We start from the raw sequence: 20435 nt of genomic DNA on the forward strand, positions 1-20435 counted from the left end.
CGATTGTTTCTTTCATAAATATCAAATCTATGGTTTTTTTTCTTGTTTGACAATTCAGTTTTATCTTCGACTGATTCAGAGAATGAATGGAATTGTAATATGTAGGTACATTATTTCTATTTGACTGAGAAGGAAAATATATGGCTGAGGATAAAAAGGAGAAAAAACAAAAGAATAAAGGGATCACCGTTAACCCTGCTGAAGTTGTTAAAGATAATCGCTATTTTTCAGGTAAAATATTTTATAATTATTGCATTACCAAATGTATTTCTTTCTTATTATGTACTTTGTTGATATTTATCCAGTTTACATTGTGAAAATTAGATATTAAAACAAACAAAACGTTTCAGTCCGAGTTTTTCTCTACAACTGAAATCGTAAATGATGGATTATTTTTCTAATTTGTAAAATCTCCTATATTGAATGACTCCAACATGACCTACAGGTCATCAAATTAGGAAAAGCCCTGTGCGCAGAGAACTGAAAAGAGAATACATGCGAAGGGAAAAGGATGACATTTGCATAAGCAATAAGCGTAATTGCACTTTTACATATTTTATTGCATCAATGCAATTGACATACATCCGATCTATTCATCCACAGGCGATAAACAAATCCTCCTCGACGGGTATGTGATACCATTGTAGACGTGGTGGTAAAAAGAGAGCTTCAGCTATATTTAATTTATTTATTAAAAAATTATCACTATTTGCGAAATGACCTATAGACTTGTTTTAGGTTTATCGGGTAGTTTGGTAAAGGCAAGTTAAAAAAGTAATAACTTGAAAATATTACTTTTTCTTTCTTAGAAATACCACCAGGAGTATATAGTTGTAATTAGTTCAAATCATACCAGAAACTGTGAATTTTCTAGTTTTCAAAATATATTCTTGCAAGGACTTTTATTTTTCTTGCAAGGAATCTCCATCAGAATTTTTCCGCAATATTTAGTGTAACAATATATTAGCGTTCAACATTTTTGTTTTAGATACGGATAGTTCTATACAATCTCTAGGAGCTACTAAATCGATATCTAGAGTTAAAAATGAGCTTCAAACCGTCATAGATTTAATGGGACCTACTACACCTCAATTTCTTCAAAGTCCTAGTAACGACGGAGACAACGAATTGTCAGCCACATCAGAAACAACAAAGAAGTCTTGGGTAACTTTTTACAACTGCACAAGAATATTTATCAGCATTATACTGTGATGAGTTTACGAATTATCAAATGTATAGGTACTCTAACATCGCTTTGACAACATTTGAAGTATAAATTTCATAAAATATAATAGTTTTTCTTTGAGATCACCTCAAAACCCTTCAGTACACATTTCCATTATCCCGGTGAAACATTTATAGTTTTTAAAATACAACGTAATTTTGGAAGGTCAAAAGATCTCCGTACACTACATATTATCGTGACTTTCCGTGGACACGTAGTGATCAAGCGATCAGTCTTTCGAACTGTCTGGATACAGAAAAAAGAACATCTATTAATTAGATATATATTTGTTAATTTAATTGCAGGATGAAAACAAATCTGAAGAACCTTCAGAGGCTGCCTCCAGGGACACCACGGACAAGACGGTGCCTCCAGATATTACTCTTCAAGAAGACACGGATATCTCGGTGGTGGCAGATAAGAACTCCAGTACATTTGAGTTTCGGGAGTTTCCGAGGTACATGTGCCCCCCTCCCTTAATACCTGCGAATATTCTTTACAATTCGGAATGCATATGTCCCCAAATGGCAAGTTACATCCATAACGGAGGAGCCTCCATGCAATATCTAGGGGCACGTTAGTATATTTAATGAACACGAGTTTATGATTTTACCGACAATCAAACAACTTACAATCATATAGTATCGAATACGAATGTATTTTTATTACTGTAAACTTCATTTCTAAAATACCTAAATGTGTAAATAAAAAAAACTGTCAGTGTCTTCTAAGTACTAATTTTATTTTTAGCTCAAATGGAAGAGAAGAAACTGGACAGACAAAAAAATTTGTTTTACAAGTTTTTTAGGAATTTAGCATCGAATTTGACAACAAAAAATAACGGATATGTTCCGGGAAAATGCGAATATTATACGATGAACATTAAAGAATCTCGTAATGAAAACAGTCCACCAAGAGTAAGCAATATTTTGTTATCACTGATACACCGATTTGGGAATATTTCCCGTACTATTTGCGGTACACAACACACCCCACACTTATCACTGTAAATAATGTTTATTAGTGTGTACTGTTATTAAAATGACGTGTTATTAAATACCCGAAAAACAATAAAGTACATTTTGCAATACCGTAATCTAATAATAATGATCTAAGCGAGTTATTAATCAAAGTGATCCCCCTCCTGCATTGTTTTCAATACATATTTTCATATATTGTCCTTTTTTAACACACTTGACTTGAATTTAACGAAAAAACTATAAATCTTGGAACATATCTTTTTTGTAAACCTATATTTTACTTTATAAGCTAAATACCGTTAAAAAACTATAAATTATATATTAAATTATTGTTAGACTATATGTAGTTCATGAAACTAAACTTTTCCTTTCTCTGTCCACAGTCTGCTTAAAAATTTTTGTCAATTTAAATTTGAGGAATTGCCGCATTTAATTTCGTTTGTGTATTAAAAAAAAAAATAAATTTCCTTTACTAAAAAGTCGTGATATATTGGAAGGCTGGTGTCTTAAATAGAAAATCATTTTTTCTCAATTCAATACTCATATGTTATAATAATTATTGTGGCAAAGCAAATGTTTACATAATTAAAAAAATCTTTTGCCTTTTCTGCGCTAAATAAGGAAAAATTAATCAGAGTATCTACATTTGTTTACCACTTCAGCAATTTTGTAAATATTAATTTATTACACTTAGCTATTTATCTATATTATCAACATCGGCTATTACAGAAAACAACACATTTACCCAAAGATTAAACATATATTATCATCCGTACATTTCTAAATATTACTACTATAAAGTCAGTGTCAACGTTTGGTTTGTACAAACATGTAATTTAATATTTTGGAAATATATGTGTAATACAAAAACTGTGAATTGTTTATCAGAGAGATTATTTACCAAATCGTTAAATAAACAGCTTTTGATTGATAATGTTACAAATAATAAAAAATATATACTGTTGCACAGACGAACTAAAAAAAAATAACTTTCAGCGATTAGTATTTGAGCTTGTTGGTGACGTCGCAAGACACGGTGGTTACAAACTAGACGACTTTACCGAGCCATACGTCAATCAAACGTTAAAATTTTCGAAAGCGAAAGACCTAAAGAACTTTAATAACGAACAACTGACAAAGGAAGCCCAGCAAAGCGAAGCTTTGCCAGCATGCAGGGAAAGCGTCCAGTTTTTTGATAAATCTAGCAGGAAATTCAACCAGACGGACATTTATGCCGACAATAATGGCGCCACACGAGTAGACGTCTATTATTTTGATCGAGGAGATTCTAAGTAGGTTCAATATAATAAGGAAAGCAAAACTGATCCATTTTCGTTGTAAATTTTCATTTGCTTTGTAATGTAATATTTATGTCGTAGCCAGATTGTAAAAATAATATTTCTAGAAAATCGGGTCCACAAGACGCTTTGTCTTCTATTCGTATGCTTATTTGTGTCTGCTATTACACGTACCTACATTTTAATATGTATTTTACAAAATGGTTATGACAAACAACTTGTTTCAGTTATTTGAAAACCACAGACAGTCCTCCGGTTGTTCTCACAGAAAATCTAGCCGAGAGAACGGAGGCCTACACTACAAGATTTTGGGCGGAAATATTTGGAACTCTACATATAGGAGTCTCTTTTGGCATATCTTTCGTTCTTCAGTTATTTAGGTGCGAATATTTAATTTATTTCAATTTTTGTTAAGAAAAACATTTTTATGGACTGCTATTTCAGATTCTTCCTATATAGCCTTTTCAGGCCCCTGACCGTAGGATTAGTGCAATTGGGTACGGACTACTTCCTCAAGCCATGTATAGCGACATTATTTAATGCCATCGTTCAACCACCACTGATTTTTCTCTACAACGTATGTGCGTCTCTCAGAGACGTATGCCGTCCCATTGCAGAAGGTATGGGATACTTTTTGAAGGAGACAGCTACGGCTATTAAAGCTTTTAGAATAATCGATATTAGGAGGGAGAAAATTTCGGATAGGGTTAGTAATACCGAAAAGGATAAAGTAGAAGAGAAAACCGAAAAAACTGAATTAGTCGCTTAAGAATTACATAATACTTAATTTATACAACCAGATTTTTATTTTATATAATTCATATTTACGGATATTTTATATACAATAAATATACCATTTTAGTCGTTTATTCGTACTTATTAATGCACACACCACAACCACATTGTCCCTTCACAAAAAAATTTTTTAGTTAATTCGTTATTCCAATCCGGCCATACTACTGTATAAAAGTTATACACTGAGAAAAGAGTTCGTTTATTAATATAAAAAATTTGGAATATTTCAATCAAATATTTATCAGTGTAACTAGTGGCATATTGCTGATACATGATTGTGTGTCTTCATTCATACTAAAATAAACATTAATTAATTATCAAATTACTTAAACATTAAACAATCCTAAATCGTATCACTTTTAAAATAGTCATGTAATTGACCATTCATAGATAACTAAAAGTCGGGGTTAACGGAAAATTACATATTTAGTTTTTGTTTTTGTAATTTCATTTGCAATATAAAATGAACCAAGACTATACGAATTAATTAGATACATCTCATATTTCATTAAGATAGCGGGTCCACCGTCAAATGTAGGATTACTTCTTTTTATTTATGTACATACCAAATTTAGTCCGAGTGTTATAAGTGACTCTTTTTTTTTTGTTAAAAAATGTGTGATACAGAGGAAAATAAAAAATTGGGAGACGAGCAAAAATCAGGTAAGGTCCAGATTATTACTTTTATAACCTGTAATAACTAATTTAATTATGACACGATACAACAAAAATAATATTGAATAAAATACGCAACTATCTGTTACTTTTTAGTGGAATTTTAATTGGCAAAAATGACAACGATAATTTGCTTCGATACGTCTTTATATCAAATAAACAAAAGTGACAATACTACAGTAGTTAATACGCAGTTAACGACTCATGATTTTTATACAGGGTGTTCGGATAAGAACCGAAATGAGACAGTAATGCCACCACCCTTAAGCAGATGTGGTCATGTTTTTTTTTGCAGCTGACTTTACTTCAGTTCTTATTTTATCAAATACATGTTTTTTCTCCTGTATTTTTTATCTTTCTACTTGTCTGTGTCAGTTCTTCCGAGAATCACCCTGTATATAAACTTCCAGTCGTCAACGTAATATAAGTTTTTGCGTACAAAGTGGTTCTATTATACTTTTGTATTATTTTCACTCTTCTAAAAATAAGTTAATTAAAAATTAGTAGTTTCAAGATTTTCAAACATTATCTAAACTGTTTTATATGCATTGAATTGAATCTTACGCTTAAAAATAAAAGGGATAATATACAAGGTACCCTTATTATTAATATTTATGAAACCACAAAGTCGTATAAACCCAACTAATTGTAAGATTTAATTTTATTGCCCGTTTATCAATGACCGGTTTATTGAATGAAGTTTGTCCACTTTTTAACTAAATCGAATATTGTTTCTATATGAGATTTGTGTAATGGCTGTTGCGAAGGGATTTAATTTTAATCTAGTTTAAACTACCTTTGAAAAACTGACCGTAATGAATTACAATTTTGAGTTTTCGATAAGTAGGTATAGATTTTTTAAATACTAGGAAAATACTTACTTCGCACGTTTGTATAAATGCTTATTATAATCTCACGTATATACTTACGTTGTGTGCTCGATGGAAACATGTTGGAGGGTGCGTTTGCAAACAAGAAACGACAAGAAATCTAATTTACCCTTGATTAAACATGGCAAGGTTGTAATAAAAAAAACCATTGGAGGAGAGAAAAAAGATCGATTAATTGTTCCAAGTAAAAACGCGCAATGCAAATGATTTGCGGTTTTGTTTGCAGCTAACATCGTTAAATAATTTTTACCTCAGTTGATAACTCTCTCTCATCATGGACACACAGAAATGTTGCAGTGAAATAAGTAAATAAAGAATTCTTTATAAGCTATTTTCTATCAATAAAATCTTGAGTATTGGAAAAAAAACCGTAATAAATCCTAGTGCGTGTATTATAAGTGTTATAACCACAAGTGTTGTTTTGGCGCAAAATTTCAAAAGAAATTAAGAACGTTAGTTTTACCAAGTTATAATGTATAAATTTGGTAAAAGTATTCAAACCAACGTCGGGTTTAATTTTTGTTACAATGTAATATTTTATCTTTACTCAAAATCTACATACAGCATGATTAAAGATTTTACATACTTAAAAAATATTGAAAAATTGCGATACTGGTGAAAACTAAGAGTTAATGTAACACTTTCTCAGGATACAATTAATTGTTAATTATGTCCTATTTATTTTAGGTGGTTGTTTTGGTGTTCGTTATATGCAGTATATCTTGTACTTTGCCGCATTAAATATAGCCTATGGCATCCGTTCAGTTCTCAGTGTAGGTATTTATGCTATGATAGCTGATGATCCTCCTTCAAAGGATATACCAGTAAGTAAAAAAGTAGTCTCAAACGTTTGGTATTTTAAAAACATTGTGAATTACCGCATATTATTTGAAATGCAAATAATAAATCCATGGAATTTACAATATATATGGTGTTTCCCCAGATGCGCTACCGCAATTTTGCGTGAGATTTCTTATTGGTTTTTTAGAAAGCATCATTTTTGATAAAAAAAAATTACTTGATGCTCCATAAAAATGTCCTTAGCGCTTCGAAACTAAAGAGTTTAAAAATATGGAAATTAGAAAACAACAAAAATAACTTTTCAGTAAAATATACAACGTAGCTATTCTTTTAATCTTTTTGCTTCATGAATTTTCGTAGAAAAAATTCTTGATAAAATCGTAAATGTAAATTTGTTACTTTGATATTGACATAAAGGTATCCACGGCAATACTTAATTAAATTAAGGATTTACTGGAATGATTTTAGGTCCATTTAACTATTTCTCCGGCATTCAATTAACATTGTTAAAGTTTTTGTTCAAAAAAGTATTTGTTACAATTTTTTACAGCGCTGTATATAAATTGACTGCTGAGCTTAGGCAACCCAACATTGCACGACTGGTACTAGTAATGAAAAATCCCTAAATATTGGCGTCACTAATATTAATGATTCGTTTACAATGAACAATGACAAACCGTTAGGTCGACGCTCAAGATAATGCAATCGCTGATTAGTTGAATAGAATGTCGTGCGTGAAAAATTACACCAATCACGCCAACAGAATGTTGTGTTTTAATGTAATCTTGGTCTTATTGTTTTAATAATTTTTAATTTTACCGAAATATAATTGACAACATGAAGGAAATAAAATTACTGTTCCAAACTGGTCACATGGCTTGCAATTATTTATGAAGGCTCCGTAGTTCAGATGAACTATATAATATCAATCCACCTGATGATATATGACAACATATGAATCAAGAAGGATGAAAGTTGACCACAGTGCATGCCCTGGCTCATATAAGTATAATGAATCTTATTTAATGATGCCAATATAATTCGAAAATTTGCATTAAAAAATACATTCTTAGTTAAAATTGTGAAGTAGAACTAATATTTCAGTATGTACCTTAAGATGTCACGAGAATGTAACAGTTTAAATTGTTTATTTTTACCATTATACGTATTTTTCAGACTTATCCAGAATGGGCAAACATGAAAAACATAATGCTTTCGTCATTCTTCTGGGGATATATTTGTTTTCAAATAGGTGCTGGCCAACTAGCCAAAAATTATGGCCCAAAGTTATTTCTGGGTGGTACAACTTTGATAGGATCTCTTTTCTGCTTACTTATTCCATTATTTGGAAAATATTTTGGATACGGAGGAGTTATAGCTTGTAGGGTTATGACCGGGTTGTCACAAGGATTTATTTTTCCATGTGTACATACCCTTCTTAGTTCTTGGGCACCTGTTCAAGACCGAGCAAAGATTTCAACTTTTGCCTATGCCGGTAAGTGAAATATTTAATACCACCAATTAATTTTGTAAAAAGCAGTTTTTTTCATCCAATAATAAACTATGTACGAGTATTTGCATTTGTTGCAGGTTTAACTAATATATGCAGTGACTGCTAGCAAAAATTGAAATGATCGTATTTTGATAATAATGCATTTTTAAGGGATGATTTCTAAGCTTACATAGAGAATTTTATTGACGAAAAAATATTGCGAAATAAAAAAATACTGAATAATTTTTTAAATTTCTTTTGAAATGTTTTCTTTGTGAAAGTTCTGTATGTGGACCTAAAATCATCTCAAAAACGACCTAGCTAGGTCATTATCAAAATATGACCACCTTAATTTTAGCGAGTCGTCACTGAATATAAGCATTATCGGATGATTTTTTTTAGGTGGCCCCTTGGGTTCTGTGATATCAATGCCAGTAACTGGATTTATATCAAATTCTATAGGATGGCCTGTTGCATTTTACCTTTATGGAGGTCTAGGAGCTGCTTGGTCAGTTATATGGTTTTTTGTAGGCTCAGATAGCCCATCCAAGCATCCAAATATTTCTGATGAAGAGAGAAAATATATTGAAGCAGGATTACAGAATGATGATGATAAAGAGGTGATTTATTATAATTTGTTATATTTTCAAATCGATATATAACAAAAATAAGATAAATTGTTTAGTAAACGCTTAAGGCAATCAGCCAAAAACTAATTTAACAAGTTATTTGATTAATTTTCCTTTTTGATATACGACTCATTAGGTCAAATTAAGAATTGATACTCTTCGATAAGCCCTCAATTAGTATCTGTCCAAGTTCATTTCAAAGGTCGCATTGGGTCTTCCACTGATGTGAACTATATGTTGATATTCAAAACATTCTCGGTAAAAGATAAACTTTTATGAGTGCTCAAATGTTGTGGTATAAATAAATTCATATATTATCTGTTACAAAAAAATTATCTCTACAATTTTTACGGCAAATTTATCAAAATCAAAACATTGCAAATTCTGATATGAGATAACAATTAGTGAATGTGGTGTGTGGTAATCTATTATTAGTTTAATTAAGCTATTTCTACATTTAATGAAACAAAATACTGAAAATTTATTAATATAATGATTTAAGGTGTATTCAGTCAGTAAATTTATCTTTAAGCTTTAAGGCTATATCTATCAATTGATGAAAAAATATATATTTCGCAAATATACAGGATGTCACGCTTAAATATGATATAAGCCTGTAAGCCCAAAAATTTTTATTTGGGAATGTAGCGTAAAAAACTCTATCTAACTGTGATACTGCTGTTTTTTATTAATGCAATACATGGCCAACTAATGCTCGTCTAAAGATGTATTGAATTTGATGAAACATGGCGATAAGACATTTAAAGGGATGCTGAATGAGAATACGTAATCTGTTTTTTTGGAACAAAAATCGCTAATACCAATTAGTTGTTTTGACGTCAAAAAAACGCGTCCTAGTTGGCCATGAAATGCATTAATAAAAACAGCAGCATTACAGTTAGATAGTTTTTTCTTACATTCTAAAAAAAAATTTAAAATCTGTGAAAAAAACAAAGAAGCTACAGGCTTGTATCATATTTAAGCGTGACACCCTGTATGTGCAACCTTTTCAGGACTGGACTAACCTACAGCCCCCATAACCCCCCCACCCTTAATCCGGCCCTGACCCTTTTTTAGATCCTAATTCAATTTTATCTCAAATTTTTTCCGAATTTTTTCTTCATAAAAGATCTCCTTTTGGGCCTCTAAGTCATCCTCTAAAAAAAGCTATGGGCCCCACACTTTAGTAGGTATTGAAATATTTTATTTTCAGTAGCCGCCACTATTGAGTGAACGTTTCTATGCTCTTACTTATATTATTAACATTTTAATTTAGACTGAAAGTACCAGCCCTTAAAGTAAAGCGAAAGTTTAAAAATAACAATAAATTTGCTGACTGAACAAATCTTTACTAACTATTATACTCCCCTTTAATAGTTACTTTGTTCTAAAACATTAATGGGATTACAACATAATTAAAAAAATAATAAATGTATGCTTACCTATTTATATGGTAGTATTTGCTTACATTAATTTTTTTTCTATATTTAAATATTGATAATTATGTCTCCTGAGTGTGTGTGATATTATTACATTATTACAAAACATATGCTAACGCTACTCAATGCTTACTGGCAGAAAGTGACTTACCAATCTGTAGGTATGAAAGCACGATTACTGTCACACACGGTGAAATCAACTTTTCAACTAATGATATTGTGGGAAACTACTCTGCAGACTACATATCCTGTTCAATACTGAATTTCATCTCCAATATCTTCACATCATTAGTTAAAAAGTACATGTATCTTGCTTCATCGATAAATTTTTTTAGAATATACCCACTCCTTGGAAAGCTATTTTCACATCATTACCATTTTGGGCCATCTTGGTAACTCACTGTGGTCAAAACTGGGGTTTCTGGACTCTATTCACTGAAATACCGTCGTACATGCAAAATATACTTAATTTTAATATTGCTTCGGTAAGTATTTTAAGTGTCTTATTTAATCATANTCAGTATGTACCTTAAGATGTCACGAGAATGTAACAGTTTAAATTGTTTATTTTTACCATTATACGTATTTTTCAGACTTATCCAGAATGGGCAAACATGAAAAACATAATGCTTTCGTCATTCTTCTGGGGATATATTTGTTTTCAAATAGGTGCTGGCCAACTAGCCAAAAATTATGGCCCAAAGTTATTTCTTGGTGGTACAACTTTGATAGGATCTCTTTTCTGCTTACTTATTCCATTATTTGGAAAATATTTTGGATACGGAGGAGTTATAGCTTGTAGGGTTATGACCGGGTTGTCACAAGGATTTATTTTTCCATGTGTACATACCCTTCTTAGTTCTTGGGCACCTGTTCAAGACCGAGCAAAGATTTCAACTTTTGCCTATGCCGGTAAGTGAAATATTTAATACCACCAATTAATTTTGTAAAAAGCAGTTTTTGTCATACAATAATAAACTATGTACGATATTTGCATTTGTTGCAGGTTTAACTAATATATATGCTGTGACAGCTTGCAAAAATTGAAGTGGTCATATTTTGATAATAATGCATTTTTAAGGAATGATTTCTAAGCTTATATAGAGAACTTTAATGATGAAAAAATATTGCGAAATAAAAAAATACTGAATAATTTTTTAAATTTCTTTTGAAATGTTTTTTTTTGTGAAAGTTCTGTATGTGGGCCTAGAAATCATCTCAAAAACGACCTAGCTAGGTCATTATCCAAATATGACCACCTTAATTTTAGCGAGTCGTCACTGAATATAAGCATTTATCGGATGATTTTTTTTTAGGTGGCCCCTTGGGTTCTGTGATATCAATGCCAGTAACTGGATTTATATCAAATTCTATAGGGTGGCCTGTTGCATTTTACCTTTATGGAGGTCTAGGAGCTGCTTGGTCAGTTATATGGTTTTTTGTAGGCTCAGATAGCCCATCCAAGCATCCAAATATTTCTGATGAAGAGAGAAAATATATTGAAGCAGGATTACAGAATGATGATGATAAAGAGGTGATTTATTATAAATTGTTAAATTTTCAAATCGATATATAACAAAAATAAGATAAATTGTTTAGTAAACGCTTAAGGCAATCAGCCAAAAACTAATTTAACAAGTTATTTGATTAATTTTCCTTTTTGATATACGACTCTTTAGGTCAAATTAAGAATTGATACTCTTCGATAAGCCCTCAATTAGTATCTGTCCAAGTTCATTTCAAAGGTCACATTGGGTCTTCCACTGATGTGAACTATATGTTGATATACAAAACATTCTCGGTAAAAGATAAACTTTTACGACTGCTCAAATGTTGTGGTATAAATAAATTCATATATTATCTGTACAATTATTATATCTACAATTTTTACGGCAAATTTATCAAAATCAAAACATTGCAAATTCTGATACGTGATAACAATTACTGAATGTGAATTTTGTGGTAATCTATTATTAGTTTAATTAAGCTATTTCAACATTTAATGAAACAAAATTACTGAAAATTTATTAATATAATGATTTAAGGTGTATTCAGTCAGTAAATTTATCTTTAAGGCTATATCTATCGATTGATGAAAAAATATATATTTCGCAAATATACAGGATGTCGTGCTTAAATATGATACAAGCCTGTAACTTCTTTATTTTTTTGACGATTTCAAAAATTTTTATTTGGGAATGTAGCGTAAAAAACTCTATCTAACTGTGATACTGCTGTTTTTTTATTAATGCAATACACGGCCAACTAATGCTCGTCTAAAGATGTATTGAATTTGATGAAACATGGCGATAAGACATTTAAAGGGATGTTGAATGAGAATACGTAATCTGTTTTTTTGGAACAAAAATCGCTAATACCAATTAGTTGTTTTAACGTCAAAAAAACGCGTCCTAGTTGGCCATGAATTGAATTAATAAAAACAGCAGCATTACAGTTAGATAGTTTTTTCTTACATTCTAAAAAAAAATTTTAAATCTGTGAAAAAAACAAAGAAGCTACAGGCTTGTATCATATTTAAGCGTGACACCCTGTATGTGCAACCTTTTCAGGACTGGATTAACCTACAGCCCCCATAGCCCCCCCCCACCCTTAATCCGGCCCTGACCCTTTTTTAGATCCTAATTCAATTTTATCTCAAATTTTTTCCGAATTTTTTCTTCATAAAAGATCTCCTTTTGGGCCTCTAAGTCATCCTCTAAAAAAAGCTATGGGCCCCACACTTTAGTAGGTATTGAAATATTTTATTTTCAGTAGCCGCCACTATTGAGTGAACGTTTCTATGCTCTTACTTATATTATTAACATTTTAATTTAGACTGAAAGTACCAGCCCTTAAAGTAAAGCGAAAGTTTAAAAATAACAATAAATTTGCTGACTGAACAAATCTTTACTAACTATTATACTCCCCTTTAATAGTTACTTTGTTCTAAAACATTAATGGGATTACAACATAATTAAAAAAATAATAAATGTATGCTTACCTATTTATATGGTAGTATTTGCTTACATTAATTTTTTTTCTATATTTAAATATTGATAATTATGTCTCCTGAGTGTGTGTGATATTATTACATTATTACAAAACATATGCTAACGCTACTCAATGCTTACTGGCAGAAAGTGACTTACCAATCTGTAGGTATGAAAGCACGATTACTGTCACACACGGTGAAATCAACTTTTCAACTAATGATATTGTGGGAAACTACTCTGCAGACTACATATTCTGTTCAATACTGAATTTCATCTCCAATATCTTCACATCATTAGTTAAAAAGTACATGTATCTTGCTTCATCGATAAATTTTTTTAGAATATACCCACTCCTTGGAAAGCTATTTTCACATCATTACCATTTTGGGCCATCTTGGTAACTCACTGTGGTCAAAACTGGGGTTTCTGGACTCTATTCACTGAAATACCGTCGTACATGCAAAATATACTTAATTTTAATATTGCTTCGGTAAGTATTTTAAGTGTCTTATTTAATCATATTAATTTTGAATATTGTCCTTTCAGAATAGTACACTCTCTGCTTTACCCTATCTTGTTTTGTGGCTGTTAAGTCTCGTCCTGAGTCCAATAGCCGATTATTTAATTGTAAAGAACTTCACCACAGGAGCTAGTAGGAAGATATTCAATTCGATTGGTAATATATGATTTTATTAATCATCCTTAGGAATCTTCAGCAGACATTTTGTGTAAAAACCTTTGTACGATTTTAAATATTTTGCATGCTTAAAGAAAAACTTATTCTCTTAATCTCATTTATTAAAATTATACCAATTTGATTTTCATTTTCCAGGATTGTATTGCCCTGCTGTGGCCCTGATTTCTCTAAGTTTCGTTGAAAACGATCAAAGAGCGCTTACTATTGCCATATTGGTTCTCGGTGTGGGATTCAATGCCGCCATCTTTTGTGGATACCACATAAATCATATCGATTTATCTCCGGTGCATGCCGGAACGCTTATGGGAATTACAAATTGCTTTTCTAATATTTTCTCCCTACTCGGACCACTGGCGATAGACGCTATTAAAGCTCTTACTGGATATGAAGAGGTATGTTGAATACATCCATTGTTGAGGTATATGGCGTAAATTATTCTGTTTCAGACTGATAAATCGCTGTGGACAATAGTATTTTGCATAGCAGCAGGAATATTTATGTCCGTTGCAACTTTTTACAATTTTGCCGCCTCGGGTGAAGTTCAACCATGGAATTACAATGTGGAAAAGAAGGAAAACCGGTCAAATGAGAAGATTGTTTAAATTGAGAATTATAATAAATGTACATTTTAGGTTATTTATTAAATTATTTTTTATTTAAGTACATGTATTTTTATGTAAAAAGTTCAAGATATAAGGGTTGATAAATCCTATTTAATTTAATTATTTCGTAAATTTGGTATGAAATTTTTTAGCTAAAAAATTGTTCGGTTTCTTTTCAAAATATGATGGCATTTAATTTTCACACTCTCTGCTTTAAGTAAAATAGGATTTTGACTTTGGAAACATTAGCAGATCAGGTAACTTTTGAGGACATACTTGTGAGGGTTTTAGGAACAACATATAAAAAGTTACCAACCATAGAGTGTATGCTTGATTATTTATTTAACAAATTAGTTGCAAAATTCCATTGTTTATTGTATAACTTAACAAATTCAATTTTTTCTTTCAAAAATTAATTGCGCCAATCGAAAGAACGGGAAATTTTACACGAAAAATGTATATAGTTATTTTGTAAAATGAAAACTAGGTTGTAGAATTTTTTTTTAAATCATACGAAAATGTATAGCGTCGGCACTTGCGCGTAGGACACGAAGACCGCGCGGCCTCGTGTGCTATCCACTTTTGTTATAACCTTTCATCTATTTGATCAAATTAAGTCCACACAAATTTAAATGAAAGATTAGTCTTGTAGCTAACAAGTTATCATGATTTTAAAATCGAAAAAAATATTTATAGGAATAGTGTGTAAATAAAGTTACGTAACGGTAGAATTTTCTACAAAATTAATTAAAGATATGCCATTTTTTTAATTTTTAAGATAAAAATCTAAAACTTTCAGAGATTACTCTTGAAAAAGCATTTAAAATAGTGAGTGATATAAAAAAAGTCTTAAAATTTTAATTCGGAAAATACAATGCTCGAAATATTGAATAAATTTAAAAGGCAAATTTTTTTTTTTAGGTCATGGTACAAAGTCCGATATATTTAGTTCAAAAACTTCAGAAGCTTGAAAACTATACTTTAACATATGGTCCATTTTATTTTATTTAAAATGTTGAATTTATAATAAAATTTAAACAAAAACAAAAAAAACAATATATTTTCAAACTATGATCTAAAAAAGTATAATCAACGAAAAAAAATTTTTTTGTTACTATAATATGCATAAAATACGAAAGAATATGGTTTTTCAATAAATTGTCGTGAGATTCAGTTTTACCTATATTTTTTCAAGACGAAATTATGTAGTAGAAGTTTATATGGTAATGTAATTCATTCTCATGATTCGAGAATTATATTTTTGAATATTAGAGAACATCTGCTCGGTGAATGGAGCTCACCTGGCACGTGCGGTTGCCAGAAGGAGGGTCTACTTTGCACCATAGCGTGCTCTAATTGTTCCGGAACTGATTGTCTCAATTGCCAAGCATTTTTCAAAGAAGAACGAGAATCAGACCAATTGCTAGAACCTACAATGATTCAAGAGAATGAAATTTGAATATTGTTATTTTTTTAAATTTCTATTTTTAATATGCAAATACTTTTTTAAATTTAATAAATTTGTTAATTAAGAATCCCATATATTGAATTTTTGCAGAACCCTAAACATCATACCCAAATTTCTTTAAAATTAAACGAGTTGATTTCATTTTATATTTGTTCAATGATCTGAAAAATCCTAAAAATACCAATATGAGTAAAATTGCTTTGAAAATGTAATTTTTAAAAAAGTCGGCCATATTGGATCAACCATTTTGAATTTTCATTTTCAGATTTAATATTCTTGTTCAGAGACCTCAAAAACCCCCATCCTGTCAATTTAACTAAATTTACTTTGAAATTTGTAATTTTTTAAAAATTTAGTTTAAAAAGTCCGCCATATTGGATCAGCCATTTTCAATTTTTATTTTCTGATAATATTCTTGTTCAGCAACTTCGAAAGCCCCTCAAATCAATTTGATTAAAATTGCTTTGAAAATTGTAATTTTTTAATCAATTGTTTAAAAAAAGTCGGCCATATTGGATCAGCCATTTTGAATTTTTATTTTTGAACATTGTATTATTCAGTGACCTCGAGAACCCCTATAGTATCAATTTGATTAAAATTGGTTTGCGATTTTTTGATTTATTTAAAATAATCTTTGAAAAACCATTTTTTATTGTTTAAACAATTAAATAATAATTAGCGTACAAATATAAATTTATAACTTTTTTCTATAAGCCATTTCAAGGCGATTGCAAAAGGTTTTATGAAAATCCAAGACTGCTAATTATTCCAATATAATGCATATTTTTAAGCTACCTTTACTCCACTAACTGTTAAAACTGTTTTTCCGTACAATTCATACTTTAATTTTTTCGACAATAAAAACTTTGTCATCTCTACTACCCCCATTCTAATCACAAAAAAATACTTTAGGGGAATTATCAATGAAAAGGATCATGTAATTAGGATAAGAAATTTGAAATGCCAGGCGACATGAAATAGAACTCATCATTTTACAACTTTATTCTGAAGTCTGTTACAATTAAACATAATCATAAATATATCTCAATAAATAGCTATATGTAGATAAAAAATATTTCTCATATTATGCTTTTATAAAATTTGTAAAAACAACAAAATTTTCCTAGGGATGCATCTTAATAGATGGCCTCTTTAAAAAAAGTGCACTGGTAAAATAACTTTCAATATTTTGGCAAATTTTCTTGCAATACTGTTACAAATACAACAGCCTCTAAAATTTAGAGTTCCAAAAACAATCTTTGTTATTCAAAGTTTTGTACATTTACTGTTTCAACTTATGCACATTTTTTATATGTTAGTGTTAGAATAGAATAGAATTACTTTCCAGTGAAGAAATGAGTAATAGGTATGAAAAAAAATTTTTTTTTATGTGAACCATATTTTTTAAATATATTTTGTTAATTTTTATACAAATTCACTCTCGCTTGCATATATAAAACCTAAATACGTCTGCAATTTTCATAAAGAAACATAAGCTTCCAAAAACAAAGGCAGAATGGTTCTATAAGGCTGTGGTATACCATAATTTCAAATTTTATTCCAAAACTTCGATTTGCTGTGCCGTAAAACAACCAAAAATATTTAATTCCTTTATAATATACAATTCGATCACCACCTTAAAATGGTCGTATTTTAATAATAAAATGTTGAATTTCCTAGGGCCTTCATAGAGAACTTTTGTGATGAAAAACTTCAAGATTTAAAAAATTAAAATAGGTCCGACCAACCTGAAACCTCAACAAGGGTTGCATATCGAGGGCATCATATCAGAAGGGCGTAAGAGCAACTATAATCGGTTTTGGGTTTTTAAGGCGTATGACTTAATTTAATCAATTTGCTTAATATATCAGGAGGGCGTATATATTNAGTTCAAGATATAAGGGTTGATAAATCCTATTTAATTTTAATATTTCGCAAATTTGGTATGAAATTTTTTCATTGTGAAGTTGGCATAGACATCATCGCTAAAAAATTGTTCAAGGTTTCTTTTCAAAATAAAGACGGCATTTAATTTTCACCACTTAGTGGAGTAAAATAAGATTTTGACTTCGGAAAAATTAGCAGACCGGGTAACTTTTGAGGACACACTTGTGAGGGTGTTAGGAACAACATATAAAAAGTTACCAATCGTAGAGTGTACACTTGATTATTTATTTAACAAATTAGTTGCAAAATTCCATTGTTTATTGTATATCTTAACAAATTCAATTAAAAAAAAACTACGCCAATCGAAAGAACGGGAAATTTTACATGAAAAATGTATATAAAGTTATTTTCTAAAATGAAAACTGTAGGTCGTAGAATTTTTTTTAAATCGGGACGAAAATGTAAAGCGTCGGTTTTTGCGCGCAGGACACGAGGAACGCGCGGCCTCGCGCGCTATCCACTAAATTTGTTATAACTTTTGATCTATTTGATCAAATTAAGTCCACAAAAATTTAAATGGAAGAGGAATCTTGTAGCTAACAAGTTATCATGATTTTAAAATCGAAAAAAATATTTACAGAAATAGTGTGTAATAGTATATTACGTAATAAGTGTTGTAAAAAGCATTTTACGCACGAATGGAAAAGTTCGCGTAGCGGCGAGTGCGTAATTGCATTACACCAGGTATTACGTACTATACTTTTCCTACGACCACTACTGAACACACCGTCTGCGATCAATCTAAGATTCCTATTACAGTCAATACAACGGTCAATACAATACTGTTTGTATTGACCGTTGTTAGGCGGTTGCTAGGAAAACTGTATGATTTTTTTACCAAGCTGTGTGACTTTTTTACTGTACGTAATAGGAATCTTACATTGATCACAGACGGTGTGTTTTTAAGTATTTACAATAATGGTCGTAGGTAAACAAATTTACGTAATGGCAGAATTCTCTACAAAATTATTTAAAGATATGCCATTTTTTAATTTTTAAGATAAAAATCTAAAACTTTAGAGATTACTCTTGAAATAGCATTTAAAATAGTGAGTGATATAAAATTTTAAATTGAAAAATACAACGCTCGAAATATTAAATAATTAAAAAAAAGGCAAATTTGATTTTTTAGGTCACGGTTCAAAGTCCAATATCTTTAGTTCAAAATATGATACTGCAACTTTACAGGAGCATTTTTTGAAGCTTGAAAACTGTACTCTAAAATGGTCCATTTTGTTTTATTTAAAACGTTGAATTTATAAAATTTAAAGAAAAACAAGTTTTTTTGTTCTAAAACGAAATTTGTTAAATAAACTTTAGTAAAGTTAAAAAAATTTTGTTTGCTTATTTAACCAATATATTTTCAAACTATGATCTTAATAAAAGTATAATCAACGAAAAAAATTTGTTTTGTTGCTATAATAGTATAAAATACGAAAAAATACGGTTTTTCAATAAATTGTCGCGAGATTCAGTTTTACCTATATTTTTTCATGATGAAATTATGTAGTAGAAGTTTATATGGTAATGTAATTCATTCTCGTGATTCAAGGATTATATTTTTGATTAGAAAGAGACACAGAGAACATCTGCTCGGTGAATGGAGCTCACCTGGCACATGCGGTTGCCGGAAGGAGGGTCTACTTTGCACCATAGTATGCTCTAATTGTTCCGGAACTGATTGTCTCAATTGCCAAGCATTTTTCAAAGAAGAACGAGAATCAGACCAATTGCTAGAATCTACAATGATTCAAGAGAATGAAATTTGAATATTGTTATTTTTTTATATTTCTATTTTTAATATGCAAATACTTTTATCATTTTTAATAAATTTGTTAATTAAGAATCCTATATATTGACTTTTTGCAGAACCCTAAACATCATACCCAAATTTCTTTAAAATTTAACGAGTTGATTTCATTTTGTATTTGTTCAATGATCTGAAAAATCCTAAAAATATCAATATGAGTAAAATTGCTTTGAAAATGTAATTTTTAAATAAATTTTTAAAAAAGACGGCCATATTCGATCAGCCATTTTGAATTTTCATTTTCTGATATAATATTCTTGTTCAGAGACCTCAAAAACCCCTATCCTGTCAATTTAACTAAATTTACTTTGAAATTTGTAATTTTGATTAAATTTTTTTAAAAAATCGGCCATATTGGATCAGCCATTTTGAATTTTTATTTTCTGATATAATATTCTTGTTCAGCGACTTCGAAAACCCCTATATCGATTTGATTAAAATAGCTTGGAAAATTGTAATTTTTTAGTAAATTGTTTAAAAAAAGTGGGCCATATTGGATCAGCCACTTTGAATTTTTATTTTTTAACTTTATATTCCTATTCAGTGACCTCGAAAACCCGTATCAATTTGATTAAAATTGGTTTGAAATTTTCTGAAAAACAATTTTTTGTTTAAACTATTAAGTAATAAATAGTGTACAAATATAAGTTTATAACTTTTTTCTATAAGCCATTTCAAGGCGATTGCAAAAGGT

General features: G+C 30.1%; 2 protein-coding genes across 2 annotated transcripts; both read left to right on the forward strand.

Annotated features, from left to right (window-relative positions):
• Positions 1-140: 140 nt before the first annotated feature.
• LOC108911062 lies at positions 141-4272 on the forward strand. Its single transcript, XM_018715897.1, has 7 exons — positions 141-231; positions 989-1164; positions 1531-1801; positions 1976-2142; positions 3202-3497; positions 3731-3883; positions 3948-4272. Exons 1-7 carry the CDS (start codon positions 141-143, stop codon positions 4270-4272), a joined length of 1479 nt encoding a protein of 492 aa, XP_018571413.1.
• Positions 4273-4702: 430 nt separating this feature from the next.
• On the forward strand, positions 4703-14577 carry LOC108911479 (sialin-like). Its single transcript, XM_023455398.1, has 11 exons — positions 4703-4961; positions 6551-6687; positions 7841-8159; positions 8559-8776; positions 10560-10724; positions 10779-11136; positions 11541-11758; positions 13558-13707; positions 13764-13893; positions 14050-14306; positions 14361-14577. Exons 1-11 carry the CDS (start codon positions 4913-4915, stop codon positions 14514-14516), a joined length of 2157 nt encoding a protein of 718 aa, XP_023311166.1. The 5' UTR covers positions 4703-4912; the 3' UTR covers positions 14517-14577.
• The last annotated feature ends 5858 nt before the right edge of the window (positions 14578-20435 follow it).

Source organism: Anoplophora glabripennis, unplaced genomic scaffold (genome assembly GCF_000390285.2).
Source record: "Anoplophora glabripennis isolate ALB-LARVAE unplaced genomic scaffold, Agla_2.0 scaffold6, whole genome shotgun sequence".
NCBI lineage: Eukaryota > Metazoa > Arthropoda > Insecta > Coleoptera > Cerambycidae > Anoplophora > Anoplophora glabripennis.